General features: G+C 52.3%; 7 protein-coding genes across 7 annotated transcripts; 3 read left to right on the top strand and 4 right to left on the bottom strand.

Moving 5' to 3' along the window:
• Positions 1 to 264: 264 nt before the first annotated feature.
• C7974DRAFT_387563 (uncharacterized protein) lies at positions 265 to 2164 on the top strand. Its single transcript, XM_046141181.1, has 2 exons — positions 265 to 953; positions 1017 to 2164. Exons 1-2 carry the CDS (start codon positions 581 to 583, stop codon positions 2048 to 2050), a joined length of 1407 nt encoding a protein of 468 aa, XP_045999954.1. The 5' UTR covers positions 265 to 580; the 3' UTR covers positions 2051 to 2164.
• Positions 2165 to 2196: 32 nt separating this feature from the next.
• On the top strand, positions 2197 to 3366 carry C7974DRAFT_387562 (small COPII coat GTPase sar1). The gene is made up of 5 exons (XM_046141180.1): positions 2197 to 2352; positions 2479 to 2610; positions 2660 to 2671; positions 2719 to 3084; positions 3134 to 3366. Exons 1-5 carry the CDS (start codon positions 2334 to 2336, stop codon positions 3172 to 3174), a joined length of 570 nt encoding a protein of 189 aa, XP_045999953.1. The 5' UTR covers positions 2197 to 2333; the 3' UTR covers positions 3175 to 3366.
• On the bottom strand, positions 3093 to 4685 carry C7974DRAFT_123608 (uncharacterized protein). Its single transcript, XM_046135203.1, has one exon. It carries the CDS (start codon positions 4436 to 4438, stop codon positions 3410 to 3412), a length of 1029 nt encoding a protein of 342 aa, XP_045999952.1. The 5' UTR covers positions 4439 to 4685; the 3' UTR covers positions 3093 to 3409.
• Position 4686: 1 nt separating this feature from the next.
• On the bottom strand, positions 4687 to 9508 carry C7974DRAFT_123614 (ABC-2 type transporter-domain-containing protein). The gene is made up of 2 exons (XM_046135204.1): positions 8925 to 9508; positions 4687 to 8867 (listed from the first exon to the last, which is right to left on the bottom strand). Exons 1-2 carry the CDS (start codon positions 9399 to 9401, stop codon positions 4878 to 4880), a joined length of 4467 nt encoding a protein of 1488 aa, XP_045999951.1. The 5' UTR covers positions 9402 to 9508; the 3' UTR covers positions 4687 to 4877.
• Positions 9509 to 9872: 364 nt separating this feature from the next.
• C7974DRAFT_123546 (uncharacterized protein) lies at positions 9873 to 10955 on the top strand. The gene is made up of 2 exons (XM_046135202.1): positions 9873 to 10383; positions 10454 to 10955. The coding sequence occupies exons 1-2, from the start codon at positions 9979 to 9981 to the stop codon at positions 10673 to 10675; spliced, it is 627 nt and encodes a 208-aa protein (XP_045999950.1). The 5' UTR covers positions 9873 to 9978; the 3' UTR covers positions 10676 to 10955.
• A 1777-nt stretch (positions 10956 to 12732) lies between these two features.
• Positions 12733 to 24593, bottom strand: C7974DRAFT_123494 (uncharacterized protein). Its single transcript, XM_046135201.1, has 4 exons — positions 24429 to 24593; positions 24187 to 24344; positions 13603 to 24138; positions 12733 to 13551 (listed from the first exon to the last, which is right to left on the bottom strand). Exons 1-4 carry the CDS (start codon positions 24481 to 24483, stop codon positions 12862 to 12864), a joined length of 11439 nt encoding a protein of 3812 aa, XP_045999949.1. The 5' UTR covers positions 24484 to 24593; the 3' UTR covers positions 12733 to 12861.
• A 549-nt stretch (positions 24594 to 25142) lies between these two features.
• Positions 25143 to 27185, bottom strand: C7974DRAFT_387551 (elongation of fatty acids protein 3). Its single transcript, XM_046141179.1, has 4 exons — positions 26399 to 27185; positions 26281 to 26350; positions 26021 to 26233; positions 25143 to 25967 (listed from the first exon to the last, which is right to left on the bottom strand). The coding sequence occupies exons 1-4, from the start codon at positions 26804 to 26806 to the stop codon at positions 25606 to 25608; spliced, it is 1053 nt and encodes a 350-aa protein (XP_045999948.1). The 5' UTR covers positions 26807 to 27185; the 3' UTR covers positions 25143 to 25605.
• Between the last annotated feature and the right edge of the window lie 304 nt (positions 27186 to 27489).

Genomic DNA, 27489 nt, shown 5'->3' with positions numbered 1-27489 from the left:
AGTGAAGCAACCACTATGCCACAAAAGGCATCCCGTGTCACACATGTAGAAGCGGAAAAAACAAAGAGCCCATCAATCTGGATAGTAATCTGCATGGTTGCATCTTCCGTGCACAGCCCGTGGTGATCGGTGAAGAGACCGGTGACTACGGCGCGTTGCTGGTGAGGGAGGAGATGCGCGAGCTGGCGGGCGGAGCGGAGAGACGCGCCAAGGCCTGGCTGTGAGCCTTCGCGGTTTCCGTCTCAGTATGCGCGTCAATGAACGACGCAGACGCAGCTCGACATCGCCGCCTCACGTGTCTTCGCCTCCCTGCGCGTTTTCCCGATATCACATTGCTAGCCGGGATTGAAACGCGGCCCTCGACGTTCGCCGTATTGTGTCGCCTGTACGCGTCCGGGATGTGCTTCACTTGCTTGTAGGGCTGGCTGTCACATCCTCCAAAACTGCGTCACCCTCGCCGGTGGCACGCTATTGTTCCTTCCATCGGCCCAGCTGCTACAGCTCCGCCTCAATTACCGCAACACGGCCGCGACCGAACCGCCCATCTTGACAGCTCATCACCGGCATCGCGCTGCCCAACATGTCCTCCGTCTGGAATCCCGACAACGTACGAGATGTCGCCGAATCAGTGGGCATCGCCTCACTCGCCGACAACGTCGTTGAAGAGCTAGCCCGCGATGTTGATTTCAGGCTCGCGCAGGTATTGGAGGAGGCGCTGAAATTCATGCGACACGGCAAGCGGACGACATTGAGTACACAGGACGTGTCCAACGCACTCAAAGTACTAAACGTGGAGCCTCTCTACGGTTATGAGTCCACTCGACCGCTGCGTTTTGGCGAGGCTTCCTTGGGTCCTGGACAGCCGTTGTACTATGTTGAGGACGAGGAGGTCGACTTTGAGAAGTTGATCAATGCGCCCCTGCCCAAGGTGCCACGAGAGATCACATTCACGGGTATGTCATCACACCTGCTTATCTTATTTCGCATCGGAGTAGATTGTTCCTAATATGCTGCAGCTCACTGGCTCGCTGTGGAAGGCGTACAGCCGTCGATTCCCCAAAATCCCACTGCGATCAACCAGGGAGACCTGTTGCCCAAGGGAACGAACGCGAACCCACATCTTGCAGCAGCCAACGGGCTAGACAATGTCAATGTAAAACCGCTTGTAAAGCACGTGCTCTCAAAGGAATCGCAGGAGCTATTCGCCAAGCTTTCTGGCGCGCTCATCGATGAGACGAACTTCGAGTGGCAGAACGCAGCTCTCGCGGCTATTCGAACGGAGCCTGGTATCCACCAGCTAACAACCTACCTCCTCACCTTCATCGCGGAGAAAGTCACACACAACGTGAAGAATCTTTTCGTACTGAAGCAGATGATGCAGGCTACGAGTGCCCTGTTGGACAACCAAGCCATTTATCTGGATCCTTATGTCGCCTACATGGTGCCGCCTGTCCTGACATGTTGCACAGGCAAACATCTGGGGCCAACAGCACAAGCAGCATCCTCAAGCGCCTCATCAGAAACGCTCAACGGTGTTGGTACCAATGGTCACTCAAGTGACCCAGATCACTTCAAAATTCGACAGTTGGCTGCATCAATCCTCAACCGTATCTGTGTCAAGTATGGGTCGTCAAATCAAGGGCTCAAGTCACGGATCGCGAGGACGTGCCTGAGACAGTTCATGGACATCGGAAAGCCATTGGGAACACACTACGGTGCCCTACTGGCACTGCTCCTTATCACTGGCAACGAAGGCATGAAAATGCTCGTGTTACCGAACTTGAAGATCTACAACGACGATGTGCTGAAAGCTGCACTTGCTGACGAGGGGAAGAAAAAGGATGCAGAACAAGTGCTTGGTATGCTCGTACAAACAATCAAAGGAATGGGGAACACGACATCAGCAACACTGACCAATGGCGTTGCTGATATCGAAGGACTGAGAGAACGACTGAATGACAAGGTTGGCGACATAATTGCGGACCAGATTATTGCCAACAAACTTACGGCGGCTGCGCAGATCATTTTGGAGGCAGATATCAACATCTGAGCTCCAGAGGCCGGCGTTGGCTGCAATGCATTATAGGCGTTGGTCGGGGGGTTTGGACGATACCACATCTGTAACGAATAGCGAAAATGAATGCCTGCTGAAGTTTTTTGGACATCTGTTCTTTTCCTTACACATCGATGTTTGCCTCTCACATGTGATGTGAATCGCCAAGAGCCCTGGATGCGCTAAGTCTTTATCGGGGCTCCAGAACACCGACAACTTTACGTCGTAGTTCGCCGCAACACACACCCTTGAATACAGCACCCTTCGAGAACATATCAACATGTGGATCGTCAACTGGTAGGCTTCCTTTGCATTATACAATGGCTCCGAACTAATTGTCTGCAGGTGTATGTATATCCTAGCTCCACGTATCCCATGAGCGCCGCAGCACCTCCGTGGCACACGACGCTGATGAGACCACGCAGTCTTCGACCTTCTGGCCTCGCTCGGCCTCGCCAACAAGCACGCAAAGCTCCTTTTTCTCGGCCTTGACAATGCCGGAAAGACAACGCTTCTGCACATGCTCAAGAACGACCGCGTAGCAGTTCTGCAACCCAGTACGTTGACCGCTCCTCTCTCTCGTGAACTCAGCTAACAGCTACGCAGCTCTTCACCCCAGTAAGCCCACCTCCGACCTCGATACTTCGTAATCTAACGCGACGCAGCCTCCGAGGAGCTGTCCATCGGCAACGTCAAGTTCACAACCTTCGATCTCGGAGGTCACGCACAAGCTCGCCGCTTATGGCGCGACTACTTCCCGGAGGTCAGCGGCATCGTGTTCCTTGTCGATGCCAAGGACCACGAGCGTCTTGCCGAGTCCAAGGCTGAGCTGGATGCGCTGCTGGCTATGGAGCCGTTGGCCAACACTCCCTTCCTGGTCCTTGGAAACAAGATTGACCACCCCGAGGCCATTTCTGAGGACCAGCTGAGGGCTGAGCTTGGGCTGTACCAGACAACAGGCAAGGGCAAGGTGCCGCTTGAGGGCATCAGGCCGATTGAGGTGTTCATGTGCAGTGTGGTTATGAGGCAGGGTGAGTGTGATAGATGAGATTGGTGAGATGAGATACTGACAGATTTCAGGTTACGGAGAGGGTATCAGGTGGCTCAGCCAGTACGTCTAGGACTCCTGCGAATACGGCGATAAGCTATACGAGCATGTTCCGTGACAGGCGGACGCCACACAGTCAGCGACAATACCAAGGAAGACTGTAGCCTGCAGGTTTGAAGATAAGGACAAGAATATGCGGATGTGCACGAACATAGTCACGAACAAGATGGTTAGAGCTAGCAAATGATCTGATTATACACCTACACTGCTCAACGTGTCAGTCCTTTCGGTCTCTACGTTTCTCGTATTTAGTCCAGTTTGCCCTTGGCCAGCGGCAGCACTAGCTCTTCGTCTCTGCCTCCATCTTCCGTCCACCTCACAAGCTTGGCAGCAACCCTATCAACCGCATCATCGACAACTGCAAGACCTAGATCCACCCAACTCCTGCTTTCCTGCCGGTCAACACCGTCCTGCGCCGTTTCATAGTCATGTGGCAGCCTTTCTCCCTGTGCTTCTAGCATCTCCAACGCAACATTCTTTCGCTCAGCAGCTGTTGAGCAAGGCCCATCGTCACCCAGCTTACCCAACCGCCTCGCCCCAGTGAAAAAAGCACGATGCTCATCAGCCCACTCCTCCGAGCTCCTTACCCTCACACTCCTCAGCGGCCTTCCCACCGGCACAAGAAACGGATTCACCTCTTCGCGCCCCGTCGCCTCGCCACAAGGACCCAGTTGCAACCCCGCTGCTGACTCCTCAAGCTCCCCAGTCCGCAGCGCCTCATACCCCTTCCCCCCAGCCCTCGCACCACGCACCCACGCCCACCACCCTCCCTTGCGCCCTCTTTCTTGCTCTCGCTCTCCGTCCCGCCGCGCAGTCTGCTTCTCCATCCCCGTCGTCGCGCCGCGGTAGTGCACAGCGCACACCGCGATGCTCCAGCACCCTGCCACCGTAACGACGATGAAGACGAGCAGCCCGAGCCACATGTACAGACTCAATGCTTCTGTGTCTTCTGCCGGGCTGTTGTGTATGAGTGGTGTGGGGGCGGTGCTGCGTTGCATGGTGTGTGCGTGTATGTCCGTTGTGAAGGTGTGGGTATGTGAGATGGGTGGTGCGGCGCGGGGGCGGTTTAATATCGTGCTTTTCGATGTTGGGTTCTGTGAGACTGAGGGTGTGGTGTGCGTTGGTTCGCGTGGTGGGGACGGTGAGAGTGCGAGTGAAAGCGAGACATTAGCTCGCAGCAAAAGCTTAGTGGAGGGTGTGGCGGCAACGCCCTGCGGAATATAGTCCCGGGCTCTACGGTGGTAGTTGTGGTGTTGGAGTTGTATTGCCGGTGGCATATTTCCACGATGCTGGCACTTTCACCAAGAATGGTGCGGTTCTTCAGCTGTTATTTGCGCTTCGTGTTGCGCTTTTCAAAAAACGGCCAAGGAAGAACGTCTCAGAGACACTGCAAGTCATCGTTCGTGCAAGACATGGGTTTCAGTGTAGGACAGGTGCATTCAAGACATGGTGAACATTGAAAGGGCTTTGGTGTGAGACAATCGCACTGTGAATGAAAACCTCCAAGAGTCAATTCTCACGACACTTGACTCCGTGCTCAAAAAGTGAATAGAATATCGGAATGCATTGCACATATTACATACTAGTATCGTTATGGTCTTCGCTAACGCTAACGAAGGACATGATATAAACGCCGCCAAATGAGGATCTATGAGGTTCACATGATGCAAAACAATGCTTTTATACAACTCAACGATCAATCACATAAGCCAAAGCTTAGCGGCGGTTGAAGTTCAAGTAGCGGGCAGCAACAAACAAGATCGCCAAGTTGCTGAAGATGAAAGCAAGGAAGATGCCAAGATCCCTCCACCTGTTGCCGAACTCGTAGCCAAGCGGCGTGTAGAACTCGTCGCCGACCTTGTACGCGCAGTAGTTGCACAGGCTAGCCGCCTCGTCGAGGAGGTATCCAGGGGCGCCGCTGGCAAAGAAGTCGGACATGTACTCGCCGCAGTTCTGACCATCTGGGGCGCGGAACTGGTTGAACTCGGCAGCCGTGCAGGTAACGGGCAAGTTGTGGAGCTCGGTGACAACCATGCCACCAATGAGACGGGTGAAGGGGTTGAGTTCGTAAAGCCAAACGCGCCAGAACTTGGGAATCTGGGGCTTGGGAATGGTGACACCGCAGAAGAGAGCGAAGATGATGATGATGAAGGGGTTGACGTAGGCCGCAATGAAGGGCGAAGGAGTCAGCGCAGCAATTGCCTGGGCGAGAGTGACGGAGAAGACCTCAGTGATCAAGATGATGAAAAACTGGTAACCCGCACGAGAGGAGTCGGAGTTGAGGCCGGGGATGTAGTAGAGAGGAATGAAGAAGAACACCGCGCAGAGGACGCTGTAAGGCATCTCAGCGATGACCATGGAGATGGCGAAGGGGAATGTCTTGTAGGCCTTGGACATCTGCTCGCGGAAGGAGATCATCCGCGCCATGGCGTATTTGGGTTCGACCTGGGCAAGAATGAGGGCGGGCAAAACGGTAACCTGGAAGATGATGAAGACACGGTACTGGAGCGATGCGCGCGAGTCATCCAGTTGGAGGTACATGAGACCTGTCAACAGGGCAATAATGACGTGGTTGAACAGACGGGTGAAGCCGTAGTTGGGTGTGCGCCAGAAGGAAAGGTTCATGCGCTTGTTGACGAGGCTGATCTGGTACGCCATTGGTGTAGCGTACTCCTTCTGCTCAACGGGCTCGGCAGATCCAACCTCCGCAGTACGCTGTTCCTTCATGGTAATGATATCACGCTTGACCTGAGCAAATTCTTCTGAATCTCTCCAGACGTCAGCCCAGTCCTTGTCACCGATACGGGCAGCAGAACCAGCGCCGACAGCGTCAAGCATCCACTCAGCCGGGTTTGCGTTGGAAGGGCAATCAGCACCATGATCCTTGAAATACTTGAGAAGAACGTGAGCATCCTTGCCAATGTCACCGAAGTAGACACATTGGCCACCTCGCTGGAGGAGCAGGAGACGGTCGAAGTTCTCGAAAAGAGCTGAGTTCGGCTGGTGAATAGTGCAGAGAATTGCTTGACCGGCGGCGGCCAATTTGCGAAGGAAACGGACGATATTGAAGGCACTCTGCGAGTCAAGACCAGAAGTTGGTTCGTCGAGGAAGAGGAGCAATTCAGGCTTGGCTGCGAGTTCAACACCAATTGTCACACGCTTACGTTGCTCAACAGCAAGACCGGTCTCAGGGTCACCGATAATGGCGTCGGCAATGTCTTCCATCTCCAATAATGCGATGACTTCTTCCACATAGGCATATTTCTCGGCCTGGGGTGTTTCATACGGCTGGCGCAGGTCGGCAGAAAATCGAAGGGCCTCTCGCACGGTGGCAGCAGGCTCGTGGACGTCGAGTTGTTCGGCGTAGGCAGTTCCACGCTGGAAGGAGACGCCAGGGACCTTTCCATCAATGAGCTTGTCACCACCAATGACACCAATGTTCTTGCGGTTGGCGAGTACGTCGAGAAGTGTCGTTTTTCCGGCACCTGATGCACCCATAAGCGCAGTGAGCTGGCCTGGGCGAACGTATCCAAATATGTTGTTGAGAAGTCGCAGCTCGCCCGAGGGAACCGGAACATCGTAGGTAAGGTCTTCCCAAGTCAAGATTGCCTTGGATGTGATGTTCAGTTCAGAGCTTTCGTCGGCGCCTGCTTCCTTGCGGTTGCGTCTCTCCTTCTTCTCGCGAAGCTTAGTGTTGAGCTCCGCCAGCTCCTTGTCTTCCTTGACGAAGAATGTGACAGTACGACCTCCAGCACCCCACTTAACAAATTCTCCCAGGAAGGCGTTGGCGAGGAGGAAGCCGATGATCAAAGCGACGCAGATACCCCAGTACATCCAAAGATTGCCGACCTCCCAACTGAAAGACTGTGAAACATAATCGCTACCACGAACGATGTTGGAACCAGCGACAGAGCCAGGGAGAGTGCAGACTTGAGAGTTGGTATCTGTGTAGCTTGGACCTGAGGGAACGAGTGAGGCGTCGGCACAGGTCAAGTCAACTCGCTTGAATTCGTTCAACATCAACGCTGCAAAGCCTAGACCGAGGGCGTTGATATAAAAGATCCATCGCAGCCAGACCTGTTCAGACTGCCACTGGATCAAATATCCGGATGTCAGCACAAACAGAGTAATGATTGTAGCGGCAAGACGGATAGCAACATCGAAGTCAGGGCAAAGACAGCCGACTGTTCGGAAGAACAGCGTCATTGCGAGGTATCCAGTGACGATCATCAGGAAAAAGGTGAAGAAAGCACCAGCATCCCTGGCAAGACCAGTCATGAAGTAGACGATGATGGAGAAGATTAGAATCTGAGCGGCGGCAAAAACTAGATCAACTCCAATTTGAGCGATCCACAATGCAGAAGGTCGATGGAACGTGAATGCGCGATGTTTGTTGATGATTGGACGGCCCAGCATGGTACTGGCGAGTTCGGAAAAGGCCTGGAAAGCGTTGAAAAGTAGGGCAATGAACAACACACCGCCACGAGTGAAGGCACCAGCGGAGGTATCAGGAAGATCGAGCCAGACGGTACCGATGATTATGGCAATGACGATGGATGTGAACCAGGATACGACGAGGGAGAATTTGTCCTGCCACTTGAGCAAGAATTGGCGTTTGGCTAAAGCCCAGACCTGAAGGTGGAAGGGAATAGAATAGACCGATTTCTTCGAAGCATGACGCTTTCCCTCCTTGACGGCTGTCTGGAAGTCATCGTAGACGTGCTTCTCCTGTTCCATAGCAGCGTGATATTGGCTCATCTCAGTCGCAAGTCCAACGGCACTCTGCGATTTGTTGAAGGCTTCGGCGAGCTCATCTGGGGTGGAAGGAGTATTGGTCTCGTCTCGGCCAGCCTTGTACTCGCGTTCAAAGGGGTCTGTAATTCCGGTCAAGTAATCAGGAGTGGTCTGACGAGGCTTCTCGAGATATCCAAGGCCTTCAAAGTATGCTCGAGCCTCTCCAGCAGGGCCGAAATATACCTGACGCCCTTCATCAATGACAAGAACCTTGTCGAAGCACTTGTAGATGTTCTCAGAGGCTTGGTAGAGCGAAACGAAGGTGGTGGTCTTGTAGATGTTGGTGAGTGTACGGAGCGAGCGCGCGTAGTCGACCGCCGTGGAAGCATCAAGACCACGGGTGGAATTGTCCCACGACATGAGGGATGCGCCTGTGATCATGGTCTCGGCAATTGAAACGCGTTTGCGTTCGCCACCAGATACACCACGAACGAACGGGTTACCGACGATGGTGTTTCTGGTGTGCTCGATGTTGAACATCTTCAGCATCATGTCGATGACCTTATCCTTGAAAGCTTGTCGAGAAAGGCCAGCTGGGCGCTTGCCAGGGACCTTTGTCTCAAGAGCAAAATCGAGAGTCTGCCCAACTGTGAGTGTGGGATGATGGTTCTCGTCTTCTTCGCAGTAGACTGCTTCGCCACGGTACCGCTTCTCGAAGAAGTCAGACTCGAAAGGACCGTAGAGGACCTTGCCCTCGATGTTGGTATAACCAAAACGCTGGTTGCTGATGACTTTCAAAAAGGTAGTGCAACCGCTGCCTGGACGACCAAGGACCAGACACATCTCTCCAGGCTTGAGTACACCTCGGAAACCTTTCAAGATGTTGAATTCCTCTCCTTTCTTACCCATACCCAAAAGGCTCTTGGCAGTCTCGAACACGTTGAAAAACGATACGAAGGCATCAGGGAAGGTCTAAGCGATTGTCAGTTATTGCGGGTCGGCACCTGGATTAAAGTGCTGACTGCTTACCTTGACATAGTTCTTCACACCACCAATTCCACTGACAGTCAGATCATCCCATACAACGCCGATGCGCTTGGACTTGATCCCCGCAGCCTCCTCATCATCGCGGTTGCCACGCAGGGTCTTTTCAAGATCAAAACCTTCTTCAGATGAAATACTAGAGCTATCGATGCCTTTCTCAATGTCGGTTTGGGTTTTGTTCTTGTGGCTGTGATTACTCTGAATGCGGCTCATTCGGCGTGAGATCTGACTTGTGCGCGACAGCTCTCTGGACAATTGAGCAAATTCGGCCTCGGCACGCTGGACCGCGACTCCGCCCTTGACCTCCTCGCCTGTGCCCTTCTCGTTCATGTACTCGGAATTGCGTGCAGTATCATCGTAGGTGGCTGAGCTTTGATCGTCGTTCTTGATGTGATGGCCATCTGGGTGGATTGCCTCATATGTCTTACCCTCGGTCTCCTGACGGGTAGTAGAGTCCTCCATGGTGCTAACGCAGGGCGCACCTTGCCTCTATAACCAAGAAGAAACTCTGCAGGGGCACACGCTTTCACGCTGCGACGCGTCGATTGGAAAATAAGTATTAAGGAATGTATAGAGGAAGCAAAAGAACAACAAGCCCGTTCGTCGAGGGCGTTAGTTGTTATAAACAGAAAAAGACGGGGGGATGGCAGTTATCTCCGCGTAAGATCAGAGGATTTTTATGGGGCCTGCGGCGCCTCAAGAAGGTTAACACGAGTTTTTAGGATGTCATTAGCGGCTGGATGGCATCTTCTATGGAAAGTTGCACTACCAGACCCGCGGTGCAAAGTGGGGCATGGCAATTCCTCAGCGGACAGCTTCGGACGGACGCCCATACAAAAGAAAGGGCGGTGATCGCCCAAGAGTGGTCAAGATAACACGCCTAAGAAACGCAGCGATGGACGGGAACCTTACCCTAGCGTCCATATGCGAGAAAGCGCAGCTGGGCAGTGACGTAAAGACCAAACAAGGCCTACATCTTCGTAAAAAGACGAAGTCCTTGTCGCACACTTCCGGCGTGAAACGTCGACTCGGTCTCACGATGCAGCCTGAAAGAGCCACTGAACACACCACAGCCTCTTCTGGAAGGGCTGTTGCCCCTTCCACGCCTGTAAGGCTGATCTTGAAGATGAGTATCCACTCCGCCCCACATCGGCTTGTTAGAAAACCGAGTCCTCGAGTCAGGCAGTTGCTACCCCCAACAGCTCGACTCGAGGGCCTGATTCAAGTGCAGCGGTCGTTCCTGCATGTTTGGAAGGTGCAATGGTGGATAAAAAGCAAATTGGGCAAGTCGAGACTTCACCTTATCCACCTCTATCAAGACACCGCTCGCTTCAACATCCGAGCATCTCGCGGTGAGGTCCCAAGCGGCTTGCAACTTATCGAAAGTGTGCTTGGCGTTCGGTACGTACCTTTACCAGGATTCGATATCGAGAGTCTGCGGGCCGTAAGTTGAGCCGCCGTCGATTCGACTCATTTGCACTCAAGATGCACATCGTGATGACAAACATTCCCAGGAAAAGGGCGCACTATGTACCTATCACGCATCTTCACGAGAGTTACCCCGTACCGTGTTGCTTCCGGGAAATAATATAGTTACACTCCCTTGCAGCGAGCGAGTCTTACTGGTCTGCGTAACAGCGGCTGCATCAGCTCGTGTTGCTCCGCGGCCCGCGGACACCGTATGCACCGTTCGCATGGTAGTGCCGCCGTTATACCGGCAGGGGCCCGTTCACTAAACACGCCTTTAGTTTGCCGACGTACAACATTCACTAATCTACCGAATATCAGCAGAACATCGGGTACCGGTACTCACCGCAAGTGAAGCGTACCCTATCATATACAAATCAGACTCATGCACGGCCCTAACACCGTTACCATAACAGCTCTGTGTCTCGGTAATTACCATCTAGTGCAGATTGTCAGCCTGCTGTGACCTGGTCTCAAAAAATGAGAGGCAACGTCACAGAGAGAAGCTATCTAAGGACTCAGATCTACTAGAAGATACTTGCTCAGACTAATTTCTCCGTTCAAAAGCCCCCTAAGGTATTACCTGTTGTTCGTGCTCTCCTGACTGACGGCGAATTGCTTACTCCGACCTGAGAAGTCACGATCTCACTGACGTAGCTCGCCGACCCGTGAACCACGGTTCGCCCAAAGATAGCACAGTACGAGGAACCCGACGCGAAATCATGTGCGAGCGCGCAGTCACAGCTAGACTTAGGTGTACCTGGAGATCGCGCATGAGGCAGACACGTTTGAGCCTCTGAACGTATTTCCTGCGTCTATGTGGCTTCTCAATGTCTCTGCCCTCGTAGATTTTCGCTTTCCAAACGAGGGTATGCGAATGGTAGGCTTCTGAAAAAGGTCTATATGAGAGTGGTGTTAAGCTCCCAGACTGTAGACGTTTAACCAGCAAACGCTCTAACATTGGTATCAGAACCAGGCCTTTTCATTTCTAGTCTCTTTCCGTATATCAACCATCCTACGATCAGTATGTCATTTACGCCTATTCGTTTCGCGCCGTTCCAAGTCTCAGGAGCGCCGGCTCCTGGCCAAACACAAACCTCTTCATCTCAGCCACAGACCTCAGAGTCAACTACAAGCACATCGAACACGTCGAACAACGCGCCAAATACGTCGAACTCGAACGGTACGAGTTCTTCGAGCGGACAATGATTCCTCATATACCATGCAAGAGCTAGAGATATCTACAGCCAGATTACAACAGAGCAGAATCAATCGTCATGCTAGTTACTCCATCACAAACGATACTAGACACTGCGTGGCGTATGCTTGCATTACAATCAACGCACATCTCGTCTTTTCCATAGCTAGACTCAATTCCCGATGGCTCGAGACAGAGCCGAGGCCGACCGCTCCACTACTTCGTTTACTTTCTTAAAACCAAATTGTATTTCAAATTCACAATCAGCCGTCACAGCTCTCAATCTACTGCTATACTCTGCGACCTTCAGTCTGTACGCTGCTAAAATCTATACTAACCATCCGATCAGGTGTTTCAAAAGCGTCAGATGTCGTCGAATTTAGGCCCACCAGCGATCCACGCCAATACCCGCAACCCGCACCCGCACCCGCCCTCGCCACCGATCTGCCCCATTCTCGACTCCTAGATTGCGGGAGTACCCTCAGCAGCGCCCGTCTCCACGCGCGGTAGGAGCGGCCGTCGTACAACAGTACATGGGGGCGCGGAGTGGGTGGAGTCTGTCGGGTCCGAGGCGCCCGGAAGAGCCGGAAGGGCATCTATCCGAGCGAAGGCGAATTGTCAGATGGAAGAGATCAGGGGAAGGAGATTTCGATGGGCTTTGTTTGTTGTGTTCAACACGCGAATTGTACTGAGGGATTCCTGCGTTGCTGGGCTATATTTAGGTGCGCTTGTCTTGGGTGTGGTGCGCGTATCGCTCGCATTGGGACTATATATGGCTATATTCGTGCATCACGCGTGGGTAAGATACGAAATACTTAGACACTTTGCACTAAGACATGTGTAAGAAACTGTGATTCGATGAAGTCGGTGTGGTGTTGGGTTTGTGGTGTGACGTCACAGCCTCAACGTTTTGCATCAAGACCGCGTTGTAGTCTAGGGGTGGGGACCAAGTATAGAGCCTATATTCTAGTTGACCGAAGATGGGAGAAGGATTCTTGAAATGTGTATTGAGTGAGTTCTGTTTGAACTCTCGACTATAATTGAAACTGTTACAGAACTCGCCAGCACTGGCTGCTCATCCTGAGCAATAACATGCTTGCATGCACCACTGAACGCCGCTGCTAGTGTTGAGGGAGGTACAGACCAACCAAGACAAAGCTAACAAATGAATAGCGCCAGTGATCAGATAGAACCACCCTTTTTTTCCCGACATGCTCCGGACTCCAGCTCCCGTAAAAATGCTTACAAAATACCTCCTTATAGATAAGCCATCCACAATGGATCTGTCATAGCCAGCTTCTGTGGATGCACTGCAGAGCTGACCAAGTCAACCATAGTCTGGTTCGCCGGCAGGTTTGCGCCGCTCGGCTGGCTTCCAATGCTGCTAGCTCTCTTCACGACGACGTCCGAGTTCGACTGGACACTTTCTCGGAGAACATCGGGTGTCAGAGCGCTGATCTTATGCTGGCTCGTGAACCAATGATTCATCTCATCGCGCATGAAGATGCTGAGCTGCATCTCAAGTTCGCCTTCGGGCTCGATAAGACATCTGGCGACTGTCATCACGGCAGGCGCGAAGATGCCTTCGAGGTTGAGCGGGCCAAGCATGACTTGCAAGTTGGGTGTGAGGCGGAACGGCACCGGTTCTGAGTTGTGCATGATGGGCTTGCCAGCTGCCATACTAGGGATCAGCTCAGAACCCCAGACACGGCCGGATTGTTGCGATATGAGAAGCTTGTGCGGGAACCGAGAGTTCATCTGCATGACATAGGTCATGAAGGTCAGGGCAGCGAGGTGGTAGGAGAACGTGCGGCGGAAAAGCCACAGGTCGTCGAAGGCGGGGAAAGTCGCGCGGAAGTAATCTTGAACGACTGTGTTGGGCACGTATTTCTCTTGGACGGCGGAAAAGGTCTCGAGACGAATGCTATTCGCTTGATCCAAATTCTTCTGCTTGTTTGTTAGCAATCGCATCGCATCATGGAAAGAGCATTGACTTACAGGATTAAGCGCCCTGAGCTTATCAATGCTGAACAGAATCGGCTCATCCTTGTTCACGCCGTTCTTCCTGCAATGGTCTTCATAGACGCCTTGCAAGCTTATGATCGAAGGGTCATCCGATATCAGACGCACACTGGGTGTGATGGGCACCATCAGGGGCAGGTGAAACTGCAGATTCCTCCTGCGACTCTCCTTACGTTTGGAAAGGATGCCGTTGAAGATACGGAACAGCTGGATGATGCGCTCCTCACGCCTTGAGTTTCTGGCTGTAGGGAATTGTATAGCAAAGGGATGTGTGCTTCCGTCATGGCCGCGGATTTTGATCCTTCGATGACAAACGCCAACACCGCGGACAAGCTCGACATCAGATAGGAATCGCTCGATGCGGACAAAGTCAGAGTTCTTGTCTCGGTGCAGCAAGTATTGTCCGGGTACCTCGACGTCGTCGAACTTGAGGAATCGGAATTCGCTGAGTTGATGCGTGTACTGTTCGAGTGGAACAACGAGCCTCCTGCGATCGAGACGCTCCTCGAATCGGTTCCTCCAGGTGCGAAGCTTTTGGATATACTCAAACATAGTGGGCTTATCCTTGATGAAGTCTGATTCAAATGACTTCCTGATGTGCGCGGGAAGCACCGACTCAGCGAAACGGGTGATATTGCCCTCTGTGGATGATGGAAGCTTCGTGTCACGAGCGTAGTATGTTGGCTGACGCCCAACGTAACTAAGACCATCGTTCAGTAGCGCTACAATCAGACGGTAAGCATCCTCATCGGGAGGACACTTGAAGTTCTTGTGGATCTGGTCGAGCATTGTCTCCATTGAGAGAGCGAGTAGCGGGAAAGCTGTCTTGAGGATAGCACTAATTTCCTCAACATGATCCCAAGGTTTCTTGGGCGCTGGAGGTGTGACCTCAACAGTCGGTGCGCCGCCAGCAGCAGGGCTGCCTTGAGTGTTGGCTTCGGTCTTGACTGTGCCACCTGGCGTGCTTGTCTGAACAGCAGGTTTAGCATCGCCGTTAGTAGCAGCATTCTGATTGCCACTCGAGCCAGGTCTTGCATCGGGCGAGCCTTGTTTGGGTGCTGGTGAAGACTGGTTGCCTTGTTGTGCTGCCTTCGCGGCACGTGCGATCTTCTCCTTGGCCTCTTTCTGCTCGTGTTGCTTCTTGAGTACTACCATATCCTCGCGCGTTGTCCTGAGGTGACAGTAGAGCGCTTGTGGATACGTCTTCGCCAACTTGCCAAGGATAGATCTGGCAATAGGCGCCTCCTGCCTAGAGAGGCTGTTGAGCAGTTGCGGGATGTAGGTAATCCAATACCACGCCGGGGTATCACCCTTGAACTCTTCGAACTTCTCTGCCAGCCTACGCTCCGGGTTGTCTAAGCTGAGTAGCCACAAGACTCGTCCAAGCAGCTTCCGGCTCTTCGCATTCTTGAACTGGCTGGCAGCCTCGAGGTAACAACTAAGCGCCGCTTCGGCACGTTCCAGATTCTGTGGCTCCTCCTTGAAAAGCATGTCGTTGTATCTTCCCCACTCCGCCCAAGCCTTCGGCAATTTGATATCGAAGTACAGTGCGGTACCAAACGCTTCGCCAGCTTCGCTCTTCTGACCAAGCTTGGCTAGGAACATCCCCTTCAGTGTGTAGAACTCCGCTTTCTGCTGTGGACCAAAGTAGTTGAGATTAGTGTTATTGATCACGTCCAAGCCGCTGTTCAGATCCGCCCGGATCTGGTAATGACACTTCGCTTGCTCACGCAGCTTGAGGAACGCTTCCTGAATTTCTATGTTAGGAAGCGTGTAGATGCGGCCCAATTGATTGATGCAGACTTCAGGCAGGTTGTGTTTCCGTGCAACATGGGCAAAGCGGTTGATGATCCACGCAGTCTCGTGGTAACCTCTGTAAGCAAAGCTGTTTCCACTTGCGTTGTTCTGGTTCGGCGGCAGTAGATTGAGGTATACTCCGTTGATCAACTGGAAGATGTGCTGGCGCCAAGTCACGAGGTCTTGCCACGCGTTGATGTCATCCCAAAAGTTCGGCAGGCGGTCGCGCCAAGTGCTGAGGAGCAGCTTAAGCTCCTGAGATTTCATGTCGAGGTTGGCTTGTGTCGTTTGTGCAAGACTCTGGCAGATAACGCTAGCGTCGTGGAGCTCAACAAGCTGTTGGAAATGTTGTAATAACGGAATGTGAGCTTGTGTTATGCGACGGGGGAGCTGGTGCCATTTTCGGATGGAGAGCTGAATCGACTCGTCGCACAACCTATGGAACTCAGGTGGGGACTCTTGCTTTGCGTGAAGCTTGAGTAACGACATGAAAGTCTGGAAGAAGACTCGTCGAGGTGTCGGTGCGTCGCTGACGGCCTTGATAGTCGTGTCGAGCTGCTCGCGGGTCTCGGCATTTTGCCAGGCCTCGAAGCTTCTCCATGTGGATTCCAAGTAGAGATCGTTGAAATTCTCGTGTTTGGCAAAATCGCTCAGGATCTCCCACTGTTGGAGCTTCTGTGCACAAATGACCCAGTGGTCCTCCCATAGCATGTATTCTCCTGTAGAGAATGGCAGTACTGAGGTCCGCGCCTTGATCTGTGCTGCTTCGTACATCTGCTGAGCTTTGTCCCAGATACCGCACTGTTCGTACGAAAGCGCGGCATTGCTCTCCAAGAATTGACATCGTCGACGCCAGGTACCGTAGAATAGGTCGTCTTCTTGCAGGCCACTATAGATCTCCAAAAGAGCATCGAGGTTGCTTTCTCTCAGCTTTTCAGCATCAACGACAGGTGAGATGGCTGATTCTTCCATGTAGACAGCGGCCGTGTACCAAGCGTTGTACGTCTGTGCCAAGTACTTCATGATATGAGGAGGAAACTTAACTCTGGGCTTCGCCTGTACGATAGCGTCGAGCATAGTAGCGACACAATTGGGGCGCTTATCGAGCTGCCTGTTGTGGAAATCCTTGGTAAGTAGCGCAACCATGCCCTTTTCGAGATCACTTTGATCGTCCTTGGTCAAAGCAGTCCAAGCCAGTGGGAAGAGAGCAACCCAGATGTCATGCGCAAGATTGTTATCCGTGTGTTGCAAGTGGCCGAGCGGCTCGAAGATGTCCTTGATTTTCACGTCTCCAAGTTGACTGACAAACCGACGGTGGCTGCTGATGAGGCTCTCCAGATCATCGTCCACCATCACGTCTCCAATCCTGGGTTCTTTGCTGTAGGTCCCGAACAAGGTAGAGGGCTGCATAAGCTTGAAGTCTTCCTCGTGTAGCTCAGCAGGACTGTTCATCTCGATGGAGCCGAACATGAGATGGATGACTTGGCTCAACCAGTACGAGTCCGACAACGTGTCCCAGTTCTGTGAAGCCAGTACATAGCTCAAGCGACTAGCCGCTGTGCGACTCAAACTCTTATCGAAGATGGCCATGTAGCGATTGCGCATTTCAACGTCTTGTGCTCTGGTTCCGATGAGGAAAGCGTGCTCCATCCTAACAGTAAGCTCACTTCTAGTAATCTTTGGATCCTCGTAGATTCGAATGACTAGGTCGAGGAAGCGGGTGAGGAGTGACGTATCCGGTCGGTGTTCGAAGAGCAGCATCTTGCTCAGTACAGCAGTCTTTTCCTTCAGCGTCGGGACCGGCTCATTGGAGTGGAAGACCCAGTTCTCAACCAGATCGAGGACTTTCATGCACACTGAGTTGACTTGCGACCGTTCCACCAAGGACGCGAGTACGCTGAGGTACGGTCTCCTATTCTCACCTAGCTCGTTCATCCTTGCTGCAAGAATATCAATCGTTTTCAGGACAAGGTCCGTCTGGATTTCGACCTCACGTGGATCTGTTGGCGGATTGGCACCTTCCGATCGCACACCTGGGGGCACCGCCTGCCCTGGGCTACCACTGTGGCCGGCGAGATGATCCTTAGCCATCTTGCCCTGAAACGCTTTCATGACCTGTGGGATGTGTTGATCGATCTCTTCGGGCCGCCTCTGGCAGAGGGTCCACAAGATATTGATGGCACAGATGTAGGATCCATTTGATAGCGCTTCTGTTGCAATCGTGCCAAGGAAATTTACGAATTCGGTCGATGTCGACTCTTCGGTGTTGCCTTCTTCGTCGGTCACCGGCTCCGGCATGACGCCCAGAATACGCTTCAATGTCGGCTGTAGCTTCATGGACCCATCTTCGTTTTCATCCACTGCATGTAGGCTTGCCTGGACTTCTGAGTTCTCCGAACGGAGCGCCTTGTCCAGGATCTTCTGGAATATTGGGATCCGTTCCAGGACCCACTCATCGGGCTTCACGTTGACGATGACTTTGACAATCTGAAGAGTGTTGATCATCCTGGTGTTGAAGACCTCGGGTTTGTCATCTTGCTTCATCTCAGCGAGGAGAATTTCTTCAATTTTCTTTGAAAGCATGGCAGCCAAGTCCAAATCGTTCCAGAGGCGCGGTGAGAGAAGATCATACAGCAACTGAACAGCCTTACGACAGATCTCCGCGGGCTGAGGTGTGTTAGGCACAGCCACAGTAAGGTCCTTTGGCTTCGGTGAATTGACTGGGAAGCGCTCCGGCAGATAGGCGACGAATTGGATGAGATACTTAATCAGCATCATGCGGGTAGGTGCGTGAGCAACAAATTCTTTGGGCACGTTGCCGTGGGTAACAACAGTCCCGTCTATCCTTCTCTTTGCTGCTGTAGGTGACATCGACATTCGCTCCCCGCCAGCGGCTGCCTCGGTCGCCGTGCGTTCCTCCCACATTCTGATCAGACTGATCAGATTAAGAGCTAGCTTCTTCGCATCAGTCGATGGATTGGGTGGCTGAGCTATCTTCGATAACGCTGTGATGATGATGGGCGACAGGTGCTCGCGACCTTCGTAGAAGAGATCTGGATGGCGCACAACGAAATTAAAAATACTCATGAGCTGCTGCAGGTTGGAGCTCTCCTCGGAGAGGATCTTGCGAGGATGCTGAATCCAAAGCGGCATCCTCTCACCGCCACCCATTCGCTTGCGGAGCACGGGTGCCATGAGTTCAAGAGCTTGCATGACCAAACTACGGCCTTCATTCTGATGCGCCTTCAGCAATGACTGGTAGGTATGCGCCGCAATCTTCTTTGGTGTCTCGTACACGGCGATGAAGAAGGCTACAAGGACATACGCAGCATACTTGTTTATGATGTCCTCCAGCTTGATGTAGTTCCAGCCGAATTTGATGACGTCTTTTCTGAACTCCTCAATCATACCGGAGTAATACTTGAGCAGAAGAGTTGTCAGCTGGAGCAATTCCATCCTAGAGTGATCAACACCAAGCTGTGCAGTTTCTTCGGAAGTATCTGTCAGAGACTGTGGTAACCACAATCGCTTGTGGATGGCCTCGGTCATGCTCTTGTCCATCAGTTTGGTTCCTTCGTTCTTCTGGTCGAACAGGCTGTCCCAGTTACGCTTGACATCCATGGCGAAGATTGGATTAACGATGTAATGGAAAATGAAAGTTTTGGTCTTCTGCGACGAGCTGCGAGACGTGTACAAATCGATGCACTTGTTGATCAGGGTTTTCCAATAGTCGACGGATTCACTGGAGACGACCTGCTCGTAGATGAAATCGAACAAGCGTGGCGACGCCTTCAGCTCCTCGGACGTAACGGTATCAATGAGCTCAAAGAAGAACTCCAGGTCATCAGGCTTGTGTTTGAGATACGTTGTGAAAATGAACATGATCTGATCACCAGCTTGTTCTGTGGCCAGGCGAAGCTCGGGATCTATCTGGTTCTGACGAAGCTTCTTTTCCAGGGACCTGCCAGCTTCGAATAAGCCCTTTCGCAAGTCATTGTGGTCCACCAGCCACTTGCTCGTCTCCTCAAATTGACTCAGGGCGTATGCAATGTGAATGGCGTTGAGTTGAGCCTGACAGATGTCCTTATCAGCACCCTCAAACTGGAAAGCCGATAGGAAGCTAGGAACGTCCTCCAAGACCTGCGTTCGTAACGCACTGCTCCTAGGGTCCTCAAGTAGCTGTGCAAAGAAGCGGCCTTGCGTCTGGTCCTTGAGGTTTGGAACAAAGTGTGCCCAAGTCTCGCTCGGATATATACAGAGATACTTGATCAGAGGCTCTCTGAAAGGGCTGTAGTGCGTCCTTCTCAAACCGTTCTCGAGCTCAATGACCCTCTCGATGATCTGCTTCAGAAATGTAACAGCAGCCGGAGGAAGTAAGTGGAAGACATTAAAGACGCCAGTAACGATTTTCATCTTCGGGTTTTGCTCGATCATTGTGAATGAGATCTTCTGCAGACTGTTCTGATCTGCAATGCTCTTAAGGTGGTCCAGTAGACGAGAACCTATTTCCACCTTGAAGTAGTTCGTAAGTAGCTTCAAGAGACGAGCAAGACCATCCAGGTTCTCTACAGTCAACTTCCTAGGGTCTTGCAGGTTCACCAGAATTGGCCTCAGCCCAGATTGCAGCACATCTTTTGGTAGCTTAGTCGTTGGCGTTATAACACCCGATAAGCCGACGTTCGCAGCTTCGATGACTTCTGACGACTTCGAGTAAAGGCATTTGAAGAAGACAGCGATGATCCGTATGAATGTTTGGTTTGGCGGGTTCGTGTTGAACTCAGGAAAGGTCTGCGCAGTGGACAGCAGATTTACACATGCAACACGGAGGTTTATGATGTGCTCTGCGTTACGCTGCTCGAACGGCTTACTGGCGAGTCCTTCGTCTTCCGCATCAGCCAAAGCCAACGACTCCATGAGCAATCTCGTCAGCTCATCATTAAACTCTAGTATGCCATTCTTGAGCTTCAGGCAGAAGGTAATCGCGTCGATATACGCAATTTGAATGCTGAAAGGCAATGCGCGCAGAGGCTTGGTCCAGATTGGTACTATCAGTCGTGTCTTGACTGGCGCGACGAGCTCGTGTACACCCAGGCCTGTGACCTCGGAGAGGACTTGGAAAGCTTTCTGTGTTGCGTCGCGCACGTTTTTGTTCATGTGCGACAAGTCTCCGACAAGCTGCCCGCAGAGCCTCATGGTGATGTTGTTGCCTTTCTCAAAATCTTCTTTTGTCGTTGGCTTGTGGCACTGCCGAATGAGGTCCTCAATGAGTCCTTCTGCCTGGATCCGTGTCTTTGAGTCAAGATCGATTGGCATATCCTTCATGACGAAGTTCAATGCGCGAATGAGCTCGAAATGTCGCGCCACCATCCATGTGGTATCGAGACCCGATTTCTTGATGATTATCTCGATACCGCGAGTGCCACCAGACTTCATGAACCAGTCATCGGCATGACAGTTGTGACAGAACGTGCTCGCCAGATCGTAGAAGAACGGGAATTTGTCGAGTTTATCACCGCTACCGAAGATGGCCTTGGCAGCATCTCGCATCGTCAGGATCGCCTGCTCTGCTGCGGCACGAACATCTGGGTGTTCAGAGGCAAGCGAGTCGCCTATAGCATCGGCTATGACCTCGCTCTCTATAATGACTGGTCCCTCTCCCAAATGAACTTCGAAAGGTCTGCTCTTGTGCTTTGATATCGCAAAGTGGCTTCCAAGCTCCAACAAAGTGAAATGCTTTGCAAGATTCGTGACGAGTGGCTCGGCGTCATCTTTGAGTTCTGGAACCGAGGCAGCGAAGATACAAGCCTTCAGGAGCTTCTTCAGCGTTTCCCGCTCGACAGTCTTCTTTGAAATCGATTTTTCACGATCCGGCGCGGCCAGTACGTCGGCGCCAACGTCAAACTTCTGGTTACAGAGATCGTTCGCTTGAAGCCTGACAAGCTGCGCAAAGTCGTCTGGCAAAGTGTCGAAGCCGATCATGAGCTTCGTGTGAGCAGTGATAAGTCTGAATGCTTGCTGCTTGTGGAAGGTGTCCGATTTCTTAGACGCCGGCGTCTTAGGCACTTCGTGGAGTTTTGCGATAGCGGCCTCGATACCAATGACAGCAGGGAAAGCGCGGTCCTTAGTAGAGCCGATGAGTCGAATGTCGATAGATGCTTGGTCGTCAGAGTAAGGCTGGAAATTTAGCTCGGGAGGACCGGTGATGAACTTTCGATTCCGACCCCCAAGCTTACCAAGGATTCGCATTGTAGTATGCGCATGAAAATGGCTGTAGGGGTTCGGCTTAAGATGCTCCCATAATGCTGCCATGAGCTCGTCGATTACTGGTGCCATAATGGGATCCAAGTAATCCGCGGTAAGGTTGTCAACGCACAGCTCAAGTGTTCGCAGGCCCTGGCCGACCAGGTCCGACCCTGCTCGTAGAGCTACGACAAGTGGCCTCATCAGATAGCTCAGATGCGGGAGAAGGTTGCTCAATCGTGCCGGTACCGTAAGCGACAACTCCACAAACAAGTCACGCTCTGCTGGCTTGCGGGCTGTAATCAGTAGGTTGTTGAGCACATCTAGCAGCATCTCTAGCAAGGGAAGAATCTCCTTATACAAGTGCTCGAACCGGCCACCACCAATGCTTCGGAACAAGGACCTGAGAAGCAAGAAGTAGTTCATCGGCTCTTCAGCAGTGGTTGACAGCTGTATTGACTTTGTGATGATTTTGCTGACGTGCGGTAGCAAGACTTGCTCGTTCTGCTGGGAGAACAGCGTGACTGCCATGAATGAGAGTTTGTAGAGTCGCAGCAGAATCGACGACTTCTTAACATCTGCTGTACCGACTTCTTCGATCCGGTCCATGAGAAACTGTAACAACATTCCAGAAAAGCTGGGAGAGGTTGCTTCTGAAGCGAGCAGAAACTGTGGAACATGGAGCAACGCCGGATGATCGAACATCATATCGTACAAATGGGGTATCTCGGAGGAAAACACTTCGTGGAAAGTCGCTGGATCGATATGGTGAAACACGGTTGCAAACGTCTCGAGCAGTTCCTTCTCCTCTTTACCGCTCGACATCATGTGTTGATTGCCCATAAGATCGCCTGGTGAGAGTCCCTGCGTCTCAGAGGACTTCTCGGTGCCGTAGTAACGGAAGACCTTAGCACCCTCGCGAAAGAGCTTGATGAGCACTTCGACTTCTTCGGCATTGTAGCCAAACGAGACTTCGTGCCAATTGGCTGAAGCATTTGCAACGTCAATTTCTTCCTTGATCTTCTGAGGGTTACAAGCACGAAGCTGGTAGAACAGGTTCTTCAGCCCATGTAGCAGGTTCTTGAACAAAAACTTGTTGTCTGCAATCGGATCCGAGCTCCTGTCTCGCGGGTTCGATGTCTTAATTGGTGTCGCGTTGAAGATATCGATCTCGTCCCAATCAGGAGGCTGTTCTTGTACGGCCATGTGGTTCTCGTCTGTGGCATCAATCGAAGGCTGACTGTATTGTGCCGAAAGTTTTACCGCGTTATGATACTGGCGGTTCATAGCCGCAAACTTGTCCCCAATGGCATTCAGGATCATGATCAAGAAGTATCGAGCGTCCTCTTTCGGCTCCAGTTTGGCAATGCATTCCGCCATGTTCAACAATAGTTTTGCGCTCATGGTCTGGAAGCTTGTACCTGGAAAGCTGTCATGTAGGTTCTTGGTGTAAACTTCAACGGTGCGTCGGATCTGTTCCTTCGATAGCGAGTCTCGAAGGTGGTGTATAAGATCTGCAAGCATGCTGTATGCAAGTGGCCTCATCGTCTCATACACGGTGAGACCATCCCCAATCAGAGTTCGCTCATCCAGCAGCTCGTCGATCTTCTTGAGGAAGATCTTTCGAAAGTTGAAGTTAATGATGTGCCTAATCGCCACTAATAACTCCTTACGCGCCCCAGACTTTTCACGAGGGCAGTCCTTGAGTAGTCGCACGACGATGTCAGGCAACGTAGGCAGGAAGTCGTTGAGTTGGTTCGCATACACCCTAAGCAAGTACGCCAGAAAGCTCATGGTTTTGACTTGTGCCGTGATAAAATCGCCGAACGCTGCGCGGTTTCGAATGTCTTTGCTGACCCCGGTAAAAATCTTGCCCTGTGCCTTTGCGTCTTCGTGAGCTTTCTCTTGCGGCTTGGCTTGCAGCAACAGCACATTTTTGATTAGGGGAACAAAAAGTTTAACGTTCTTGTTCACGCAATTGCGGTACGCTTGGAAGAGCGACACTACGATGATCGGACATTCTGCCAACACCTTGAAGGACTGCATCCCCTTCAACAGCATGCGCGTTTGTTGAGTTTCCTGCCCCAAGTCGCCGGCTGAACCTGATGTGAGGGCGGTAGCGGGCGAGTTCGGCCGTGGAGATTGTGAGTATTGGTGGTTGCTCGGCGTGGAAGGCACGCCTTGCGACGCTGGCGCTGGTGCGGCGTTGTCGAATGTATCGTGTACAGCCTGCTCCATGGTCTCGAACATTTCCTGAATGAGGTCCAGGAAAGGCTGCACCCGATCTTGCAGTGCTTTCGTCTGGTGTCGCTGAAAGTCCATAATGGTCTTCATGCAAAGCACCGCATTATCCTCGTTCTCCAGCTTCACAAGGCTCATAAGCTTGTCTACGATCTTTGCCGCATGGGGCTCGATAGCATCGCCGGGGGTCATAGGTAGTCGGTGAAGGATCTCGAGTACGCAGTTCCGTATTCGCTACTCAAGTCATCAGTACGTCGCTGTCATCGCAAGGTGCACACTCACCTGTTCTGGAGATGTGGATATGAAGACTGGGTTGCCATCGAGGATCTTCAGGAATGCTGGTACTAAAGCATTCATGAATTGCGCATACTGCACACCCTGGCAGTAGCTCTCGATGCTGTCTCGTATCTCAACCACAAGCTTCTCTTTTGTCCTAAGATCTGCGCCATGTCAGCATTCCAGCCTTCCTGCAGTATCGACGCCTTTTCATCCTCTATGTCGCGCCGTATTGAAGATTGCCCTACCAGAGCTCGGGTCATCTAGCTTCGAGGCCATAGCCTCAAAGTTGTGCGTCGCCATGACGAAGGTGTGCGCAGCGCGCAGCTGCTGGTTGCACTCTGCAAGATCCTCGAATCAGGCTAGATCCTCCAGTCAGGCTGGGTTGTCTATATCCTCCCACTGCGTCGTCACAGGAAAAGCGTCTCCGAAGGCTGCATTGATTGGTAGTCGTTCCGTTTGCGCCTGATCCGCTCCACTTGACGGCGGGCAAGTGTCTGTGTTAATTTAGGTTGATGTCGAATTAGAAGAGGTTGATATCTAGTGGGTCATTATGTTCGTGAACGGGAAAGGAGAGGCCGTGGTTGGGTGGTGGACGCGTATCGCGTGTTGTGTCGTGTGAATCGCGAACTGGAGCTTGAACGCTGAGAACGCTTTCGCTGCGGGAGTCGCGCAGACCCCGACGACGCTTGGACGCTGATTTGAGCGATCTGATTGGCAGTGCTGAGAGTCGCGCATCGCGCTTGTCTACATATGGACTAGACCCAGGTTATGTGTTCTCCTAGGCTTCTGATTGCTTCGTCACGCTTCTCAGGCTTCAATGCTTGTGCCAGACGCACTACGACTCTTGGTTGGTGTGAGACATGTAAGGAGTATTCTCGTAGATGTACTGCTCCGTACACACTCACAGATGGGGCATTAGAAGTAAGACACGGCTTATGCAGGTCACCTAGAAGCCACAATGGCAGTGAATGCAATAGATATGTCGCTGGTCATGCATTACACTTCACTCCTCTATTCTACATGATAATTACAGAGCAGAAAAACCCAAACCAACACCACCAGTAAGACAGTCGTGAGCCCGACCCTTTGGTCTTACATGCATGTAACGTACGTTGCGACTTTTCGTGACAGGAGGTGCCGTTAAGTGAGCAACCCCACACCGTGACAATTACAATAAAATACAAAATTGCAGCCTCTCAGACTGCGCTGTGCCGAAGAATGAAGATGGAGCACGATTCGTGGAGCGTGCAGTATCGCACTCAGTGCGCGCGGCTGCGAGACCTCGAGTCGTAGCTTCAAATGGACGCGAAGAGCCGCCGTGCAATCGTTACCCGGCGCGCTCGTTTGGAAAACTATCCAGTCGCTCTGAAGTCGCTTTCACAGCCTGGTGCTCAGCTATGGATCATTTAGCACACGGCCAAACTAGGCCTTGCGACTCCGGGTAGTGCGACCACTGGGTGTTCCACTGGGCGAAGCACCTGTGGCGGCACCGTTAGACAGGATGGAGGCAGGACGAGAAGTGGAAAGACGCCTGCGGGCTTCACCAACTGTCGGTACCTTCTCGTCCTTCATCTCAACCAAAGCGCTTGTAGCCCTGCGGCGGCCCTTGGGCACTGGCTTCTTATATGTAGCCAGGTAAAAGCCGATGAAGAGGAAAAGGTACGAAGTGATGATGACCATGCCGGAAATGGCGGCGAACTCCTCGCCAGCGCACTTGCCCAAGTTGGGCAGCTCGGGGAAGTAGGTGCTGGTGAAATAAGTCCACGAGGCAAAGTAGATGAAGCCTGTGAGCCAAGTCAGTTACTGAATCCAGGGTTTTAGGGCCATGTATGCATACCAAGATCAAGGACGAATTGGGTGATCTGGCCAACGGTGATGTACTTCTTCCACCAGATACGGATGCCGCGCGCGCTCTGGAAGTAGTACCAGTACATGACGACGTGAACAGCCAGGTTCAGCGTGATGACAGGCCAGGAAACGGGGGTGTGGCCGATAAGCTGGGAGTAGCAGAGCATAGCAGTCGCGCCATGGTGGTAGGTGTGGAGGAAGGCTGTAATCGTTAGCTTTGATGCAGTGCAGATGTCGGCGACTTCGTACTCAGTGGCTTCTTCTTGAGGAAAAGGAAGCATGTGTCAATTAACTCGACAAATTTGGTGAGGTAGTTGAGCTGCACAGAATTAGCATTAGTCTTGTAGATTCCGACCACTGCACATACGTAGTACAGAATAACCAGCTTGTCTGTCCAGCCACCGTTGTGATCGCAAATCGCGTAGAAAAGACCATGACGGACAACCGTGGGGATCAGCTGCTCAGCGAAGAGCGCGAGGAGGATACCGCTAATGGCGGTAAGGTAAAAGTTGTGGACCTTAAACAAGAAGTTGAGCTTGAAAGGCTCACGTCCGCGCATCAGCTCGCGACCGCCGAAGATGACAATGTAGTATGTGACAAGGAAGGCAGCACATGTCTTGAACGTCGAGAGGGGTGTCTCGCCGGGCACGAAGCGGAAGTCCTGAGGCTTGTAGCCAACGATTGGCTCGAAAGCCTTCTCAAAGATAGGCCACAGCGCGACACCGAAGGGGCGGTCCAGCGTCGGGGCGCCGACCTCAAGCCATTCAAGACCCATTGTGTGTAGTGTGCGAGAATCGACGCAGGCGAACGAGACCTATGGACAGTCGGCTCTTGGAGGAGAAGGCTGCGTTGAAGGACTGTTGGTGTGGACCAAACAGCGCGTATTGAGACGTGGCAGCTGAAGCCAAAGGAACGACGAAGAAAGGTGTGAAGAAGAAGACACGAGCACCTCGACGATGCGAGAAAGAAGTGGTCCAGCGCGGCTTTTGTTGGTCAAGCGCCAATGTTTTTCGCAACCAGCCAAAAGGAGGTCGGAGATGAACGTCCTCCACCTCCGCGCTTTCCGAATGCGTTGCCGTTACTCAGATCGTACCGCACAAATTACAGCTCGCTGGCCGAGGCAATTGCCCGAATCTGATTGGCTGGAATGCGTCGCATCACTCCAGTCTTCACAGGTTCACCGTTGTCATCGTGTGCTTACAGGCAATGCTGACTCAGCCCTGATAGGGCAGCGGCCACTGCATTTCATACATCTCTAGCTGCAGTATTCGGTGCATTGCCGACCGTGATACCTAGTCGATGACGTAGAAGTCAACAATGGCAGCTGCTGCATGTGAACGCAATGGCATGTGCGAATTTGGATCTCTTGGGGTATCCGCGCGGTAGCATCGGCATGCCAAGTGTTCCGAAAACCCGAGCTAAGCCGAAGGCAGCGGCGGCGTAGATAGATGGCTTGCA

This window comes from Boeremia exigua (genome assembly GCF_020726555.1).
Source record: "Boeremia exigua strain MPI-SDFR-AT-0100 chromosome Unknown C7974scaffold_3, whole genome shotgun sequence".
In the NCBI taxonomy this organism is placed as follows: Eukaryota; Fungi; Ascomycota; class Dothideomycetes; order Pleosporales; family Didymellaceae; genus Boeremia; species Boeremia exigua.
This window is presented reverse-complemented; position numbering and strand designations above follow the sequence as displayed.